General features: G+C 43.2%; 1 protein-coding gene across 1 annotated transcript in view; it reads right to left on the bottom strand.

Moving 5' to 3' along the window:
• PRPH2 (peripherin 2 (retinal degeneration, slow)) overlaps positions 1-6,710 on the bottom strand; it is a 10,242-nt gene extending 3,532 nt beyond the window's left edge. The window contains exons 1-2 of the mRNA XM_008939543.1: positions 5,878-6,710; positions 2,906-3,152 (exon numbers count right to left, since the gene is read on the bottom strand). Of these exons, the coding sequence (XP_008937791.1) occupies positions 2,906-3,152; positions 5,878-6,458 (828 nt within the window). The 5' untranslated portion in view covers positions 6,459-6,710. The remainder of the gene's footprint in view (positions 1-2,905; positions 3,153-5,877) is intronic.
• Positions 6,711-7,443: the final 733 nt, after the last annotated feature.

Here is a 7,443-nt window from a genome sequence, read left to right as displayed (position 1 = left end):
GCTCTTCCCCTGTGCCAGCAGAGCAAACTGTGTCCTTCTGGAGGGTTCCTGCTTTCTGTGGGCTGGTTTTGAAGATTATTGGGAGTGCACTCCTAGTATTCAATACATCAGAGAGTTTACTTTCCAGCACACGATGTGCAGTGCAGCTTCTGCTCACCTCTCATCGCTCTCCGGGATTCCCACGTCCTGGACTTCACTGCTGGCCTCCCTCTGTGGCACCACATGTGAAATGCATCTCAGAGTCTCAGCCACTGCAGCAGCTGTGACCTCTTGAGAGCTACGTGTTCACACGGGTGAAGGACCTGAAGCACCTCAAGAGCCAGCTACTGCCCTCCCTTCCTTTTGAAATGCTCCTTGAACCCCCCATTTCCTCTTCACGGTCTGAGGCAGGTCAAGAAGACAGCCAGGCTTGCTCTGCTTGACCTTCTGCAGCAAAGCCCATCTGTTTGCCAGGGTTTAGCCTGAGGCGGCTTAGCTAGAGCAGGGTGTGAGCTTTTTTTGTCACCCTCATGACCCGTTATCACTCAGGGGAAGCCTGCAGCTTTTGCTAGTAAAAGCAGCATGTCAATAATCTATTTCCAGAAAATATGACACGCTACGTTCTTTTCAAATAGAAGTTTTGATACTTCAAAACAGGTTCATTCTTCCCCGCACCTCATGTAGAAATGTTAAACCTAAGCAGCCTTTCCTGAGGTCCCTAGACCTATTTGGCACGTTACATTTTTCCACAGCTCAAAGTAGTAGCTGTGGTTAGTGTTTCCCCCTGGGCTCTGTCCCCCTTCCTGCACCTCAGCATCACTAACCCAGCTGCATGAGTCCACTGCTGGCCCCCAGGAGGGCTCTGCTGGGGAGGTGCTGCAGATGTGCCCCTTGGCTCGAGTTCACAGCAGCTCCAGGATGCTCCTTTGCTTTTGCACTTTTTCTGCAGCTTCTCAGCGTGCCAGTGAAAGGGAAAATGAGATGTGCAGAGCCTGTGTCTTAACGACCTGCTGGGTCAAACCTTGATCAGACTGACATCTTACCTTGGTCAGGAGTTGGGACTTCTGCGGCGCTCAGTATGAAATTGTTTCTTACCCTGACTGCAATTTAAAGAGAGTGGTTGTATTTCAAGAGGGACTAAATGAATGTCTGCTTCCTGTTTTGCTTCCACCCTTCAAAGTTTGCCTTCAAAGTGAAGGGAGTTTGAGACCCAGATCTGGACTCTTTACAGTAGAATATCAAGCAAGTCATAAATATTCAGGGGGGCAAATTAATATAACCCAGGATTGTGGTGTTTCTTTAAAGCTTTACCCCAAGAGTCCTCTGATTGCCTGAAAAAAAATCTCACCTTATATTTTGAAAAAGATGAATCAAAAAAAAGAGAAGATCATATTTCTCATTACGCCACAGGTTGAAAAAAAAATACCTGGGTGTACTTTGAAGAGTTAGAAATAAAATACTACATTTTTACAGCTGCTATTAATGTTAATGTATCACTGTCATTAATCTCCTACAAGTCAGCAGAGGTATGTTACAGATTCCTAGTCATCATTTTTTGCAGCTGGCGTTAGTATTTCTGTGCATTTTTTCTACTGAGTTTTTGAATTTCCTTTTGATTTTCATATACAGATGAAATTCCTCTCTCTTCAAGAGCTCTTCACTTGAGTCTAGGCTGAGACATGAGCTTCTCTTTCTTTTCTTACCAGAATAACAACACTATAAGGTGGTAGTACATTTCTCAGTTCTGCTGAGTAGTTAAAAAACCAGAAAAACAAACAACAAAACATGAAGTAGCTTTATGGTATTTTTTTTTCAGTTCATGGGTTACTTGGGTAGGTGTTTATTTTCTAAAAAGCATCTTCGCTCCTGGAAAGGTGTAGGCCAATGCTTGTGTCAAAATATAATGGATCTTTTTTTAGCTTGCATTCATCTAAATTCTTTTAAAGCCAGCTGAATCAATAAATTAAATAGGCAATGCCATTTTCAGCAGCCTTTTCAAGGGTGAGAAAGAGCCTGATGCACTCCATGGTGAGCTGCAACCCCCCTGTTTGCCACCCGGCCCTCCCCTACATCCAGCACCTCATGTGCCAGCCCTCGTGCCACTGCCAGCCCACGCTCCCTGCATATCAGAATTGATGAAACACTCCTGGATAGAAAACTGGCCATCTCACACAGGCAGGGGGACACGTTTTCCTCACATGGAATGAACAGTATTTTAGCAGCAAAGCTGCACTTTGGATTATGGTGCCCACAAAAATCTGTAATGGGCAGTACTGGCACCCGTTTGCATGTGCGCAGGGGTTTTGGGAAGAAGAACAAAATAAGATTAATCCATCTGCTTCACCTAAACCACTTCTTGTAACCAAAAACATTAGTGGAGCAGATAAAGGTCTTTAAACCAAATGCTGCGCTGAAGCTGGACACTGTATATGGCTCTAGGTCTTATTTAAGACCTAAATCATAAACCCCTTCATCACACTTTCTGTCCCACAAGTTACTGCCATCTCTTTCTGATGCAGTGCTTTCTGTATTTTCCACTCCCCCGTAATGGTGACACACTTAAAATTAATGAATGCATCTGGACAGCTGAGCCCTCACACGCTCTTGCCTGCTCAGCGCCCTGCATTTGGCAGAAAATCAGTCCCTTTTTCCCTCTTGTTGTGGGATACTTGAGGCTTTGGCCCCTTGATCTGAAGGAGAGGTCTGTAATCTAATCTCCACCCCGTGCTTCTCTGCTGTGTATCCAGCCTGGGACCTTTCAGGCCTTACACAGATGTTCACTATTAGATGTTTCCTCAGCCAAAGAAAAGTGCCAGACAAGTTATTTTAACTAGGTCTGCTCTTTAACTCGGAAGCCCATGCTGAAAGGCATTCTGCCCCTCTGGAGCTGGTGCTTCAACAAAGCGAGCTGAGGGGAGAGGGTTACCTCAAAAAGCCAGACGAGGAGGACCACAGCACCCATGGAGCTCATCATGCTGCTGTAGTAGTGCAGCAGGGCCTCCCGGCAGCCGCGGCGCCAGAGGTTGAGCTCCTCCGTTTGGTAGTCGTAACTGTAGTGAGCAGAGTTGTTGGTGACCTGGTACTGGATGCAGGGCCTCGGGGAGCTGGGGTTGCAGCAGCTGAAGGGGACACCATCCACCAAGTACCTTCCGTCCACGTTGCTTTTGATGCGACTGTGGGCAGGGGCAGAAGGAAGGATGAATACACATGCACACAGGAAGGTACACCAGAGCAAACTTGCATGAGGAAGGAAGGCAAAGGCAATGTGGGTGTCCCCCCATGCCCCCTGGCCGTGCCCTTTCTCTGCATCCCCTCTTCATATAGTGGTGTTTGTCTCAGGTGTTTTTCTCCTCTGAAATCCTTTTCTATGTCAAGGCTACCCTGAGTCTAGAATTAACTCTTCATGATAGAAACGCATCCTCTGGGGTCACTTCTTCAAAGAAAATAATTTTGAAGAAAAGTAAATGGCAGGAATTTCAGGAGAGGCAGTCAGAAAAGAGTGATCACAGCACAGTTAGACTGGAAGGGAGATGCTGGAGGTGACCTGAGCTTGGATAAGGACCCGCAACAGCCTTAGGACCTGTCATATCCAACTATACCATTGATCCAGCAAACCGAGTAGCTTCTCTTTGATGATGATAGCCACAAGAAGGAGTCATGCATTTATTCTTGGCTTGGGAAGGCAGCCAGTATTTAAAACATGAAATGTGCTTCACCAACAAGATGTTGAAAAATTGCTGAAGTCCCTGCAGGTCCCCCCCAACTACTGTTCTTTTGAGACTGTGGTTGCTCTCACTAAACAACCGTTTCATCGGATGTCTTAAGAGATGTTCAGATGAGAAATACTTAGAAGGCAATAGTTCCACTAGCACTGCAAAAAAAGACTATAGCAACAGGACTGCAATGCTAACAAATGCTGTTTTGCTTAGAAAATGACAGAATGGAGAGCCCCAGTGATCTAGCAAGGTGGAAAAAGAAATCTGAGGGTTGATTGTAGATTTCTACGTGGATATTTTAAAATTTTGTCATAGAGAGGTGATTGCAACAGCCTCATGAAGCAAAATTCCACTTTGCAGTCATGACCTAAATAGATCTAAATGCAAAACACAGCTGAGGTTTTATCTCTAAATGTAAAGTGTGCTCTGAGTTGGGTCTAATTCCCATTGATGTGTAAATGCTCCACCAGCTTCACAGAGACAAGATCATGCCTTTGCTCTACAAATAACACAGAAATCACATTGTCAGGTTCAGAATCCCACTTTTCCCTGGAATTAAAGAGAACTTTCCTATTGACTTCAAAGGTGCCAGAAGAACCCACCAGGAATGTGAGCAGAAACTGTACCATCACATAGTTCAAACCTTTAATTCACTCATTAACATCCATTTGTGGATTTTTAATGCCCAATTTCCTGCCTCAGTCATATAAAGAAATTGCCCTGAATCCCAGTTCCAAACAAGACATAATTTATTAAGGACAATATAACCTTGTTTTCCCTCTGTGCTGTGCCCTTCCACTGCTGCTGGATTAAGTTACAGCCCTCAAATCTCCATATAATGCTAGCAAGGTGAACTTATTATGTTTCCAAGTACATATTTATACCCATGGGCATACCTCTGCAGTAAAAATACTCCCTTATTAAATAGTGAAGGTATTTGTTATAAACTTGCAGTGCAATAGGTTAAGCCTATAACAGTTTTCACTATAAAGTCCTAGTTCAGAATTGCAAAAACAACTAGACCACCCAATAAGTCAAAACAATATGCAGAGGCACACAAGTGAAATACCACTTACTCAGGCATGCAAGGATCCCAAGAGATAAACAAAGCTTCTTGCAAAATTACTGCAGACATTTTTAATAGAGGCAGTATATTTAAAAGGCAGATTGCTTCTAGTTCACAAGACCCTTTGTGCAACTACGGAGTATGAATGTTAACAAATGCTGTTCCTAAAGAACTCTGAATAATGATCTTTTCCCTGATGCTGATTTTTTTCAAAGGTCATGGGTATTTACACTCAGTGCTTGTTTTTTAATTTCAAAAGTTCATTTGTTTATTTTTTACTTCTGCTTACTGCACCTAACCTGATTTTGAGATTACTGCCTCTTTGCGTACTGACATCAGAGCCATTAAGGTGTTTCTTGTCAACAGTCTGTTCCAGTTTGTACAGAGGAAACTCATGCTGTTTGCATGTGAGGCTTAAAAAAAATAGGCAAAGATAGATAGATATTGATATTGAACATATTTTTTTCCAGGAAAGAACTTAAAATGCATTTGGCTCTAAGGGACACTGTATAAAGCTAGGAACATCAACGAGTGTTGATACTTAATATTGCCACAGTGCTGAAGCAATGAGTGAATACAGAGCTAAAATTCTAAATCTTAAGGATTTAAAACACATGAGTTATTGGTAAAGCATTACTGTTTCTATTTGTTTCCATGAGATTGATGAGTTGCCAGTATCTAGAACGGAGTTTTAAAAGTGGCATCAACAGTGTATATCCAGGGAAGTCTTTTTTAGGAACTTAAGTGGCATTGAAATCTGCTTCAGGAATAGCAAAGTTCTGATACTTTCCTGTTGATATTGGAAGTAGGTAGGTGTGGCTCAATGTAGTGGTTTATAAAGAGGTAAAAGACAGTAAAGAATATTAAGTCTGTTTACATCACAGTGAGTAAGAGTGAGAACTGTATTTTGGTACTTTCTACTTTACGTTCTTCATAATGTTAGAGGAATTTGTCAGAGGAGGAAGCAATCTAGTTATCATTTGGGATGCTTTTCAAGCAAGAGCAGAGAAAAAAAAAGTTTATACACTCCCCCCTCCAGTCAATACCTGTTGGGACATACATTTCTCTAGTACAAATAACAATGCTATATGATACAAATGCCACTAAGTCACTTACTCTTTCACTTCTTTGGAGCTGAAGTCTAGATATCTGTTGCTGATCCACTGAATTTCAAACCAATCTTTGAAGCCACTGTTCCCACAGCATTTGAACTCAATTTGGAGCATGTCAATGGTCTTCTTCATGAAGCATCTTCCAGGAGTGTCTGTGTCCCGGTAGAACTTCATGCCGTTCTTGAGCCCTTGGGCCAGGGTGCTCTCCAGAGAGCCCCGCATGAGAAAACAAATCAGAGCAACGAAGAAAAGGAGGATGTTAAAGAAGAAACATAGTGCCAGGTAAGGTTTCAGCAAAGGCTTCCACTTGGCAAATTTAGCGGGATCCAGAGAATCGTAACAAATTTTGCCAGCAAAACCATTGAAGGCGCAGGATAATATACCCATCAATATCAAAGAATTGGGCACAAAGTGGCTTTCAGAATTGTCCATCACTTCGCTTCGCTTCCGGAGTTCAATTTTGAGGAACAATCCCATGCTAAAAACAAGGATTCCAGCAAACACTGAAAACCAGTTCATGAGCCATAGTCCCTGCGCTAGTTTTACCCGTTTCTTCTGATTGAATTTGACTTTCAGCACTGCCATCTTCGTAATGTGAGATTTTGGAAGTTTTCACAGCCTGGACCCCTCTTCTTGGCGTAAGCGACTCGAGGAAGAACCATTCAGGCATTGGAAGAGACCCCAAACAGCAGAGTGGGAAGCAAGCCACTGCACAGTCCTTCCATCTTGAGCTCCCCCAGTTAGGATTCAAGCAAGTAAGATATTCAAAGATCCCAATTAAGTTTCACATTAGTGAGAATAATGGACAATTAGCACCTACAAGTATTTCTGGTGGTTCCTTCCAAGCAAAGGAGAAACGGTCTCGAGGTTTCGAATGGTTTGATCTGGATCTGCAAGACGTCATTCTAATACCTCTAATCATTTGATCCAATTTGGAGAAATGTCTGTCAACAGATGAGTGGAAATAATCCCTCATTTTACTCTTTAGTAGATTTGTGCTTTCTTATGATAGGCTGCTGGGCAGAATATGAAAACCCAGAGGCGCAAAAAGATCTTTATTGCCAGAAGAACATGGATCCTTTAAGGAAAAAGGAAGAGGGCTCTGAGACTAAAAAAGGCTGCTTGAATACAAGAATATACTTCCCCTACGTGATCCTGGTTTATTCCTATCTACAGCCAAAACCACCTTTCTAGTCCTTATCCTTCTGTGTTGACCCAAGATGACATCCCGTGGCTTATGTGTTCTGAAAGCAGATAAGTGTGTAGTTTACAGTGACCTAAAAAACCTAAGCTTGGCATTTCCTATTTACTTCCAGGGCTTGCACCATCTTCAGGCCTTGGCAGGAGGGAAGGAGAAAGGAAAAGTTCAGAGAAACGCAATAAATAAACCCCAGGCTGAAATCTAGCAGTGCATGTATAAAAAGTGAGCTGACATGAGCAGCTTACTGGCTAATCACCGTGCCAGGGAGGGGAGCAGGGCTGCCCAAGGAGAACAGGGAGCTTACGCTAGGGACAAATTTGACCCAGCAGCTGAAGAGGGACCCTCGGGCTGATGCCGCTAACCAGCGTT

The sequence above is a fragment of the Merops nubicus genome, unplaced genomic scaffold (assembly GCF_000691845.1).
Source record: "Merops nubicus isolate BGI_N331 unplaced genomic scaffold, ASM69184v1 scaffold5944, whole genome shotgun sequence".
Taxonomy (NCBI): Eukaryota; Metazoa; Chordata; class Aves; order Coraciiformes; family Meropidae; genus Merops; species Merops nubicus.
This window is presented reverse-complemented; position numbering and strand designations above follow the sequence as displayed.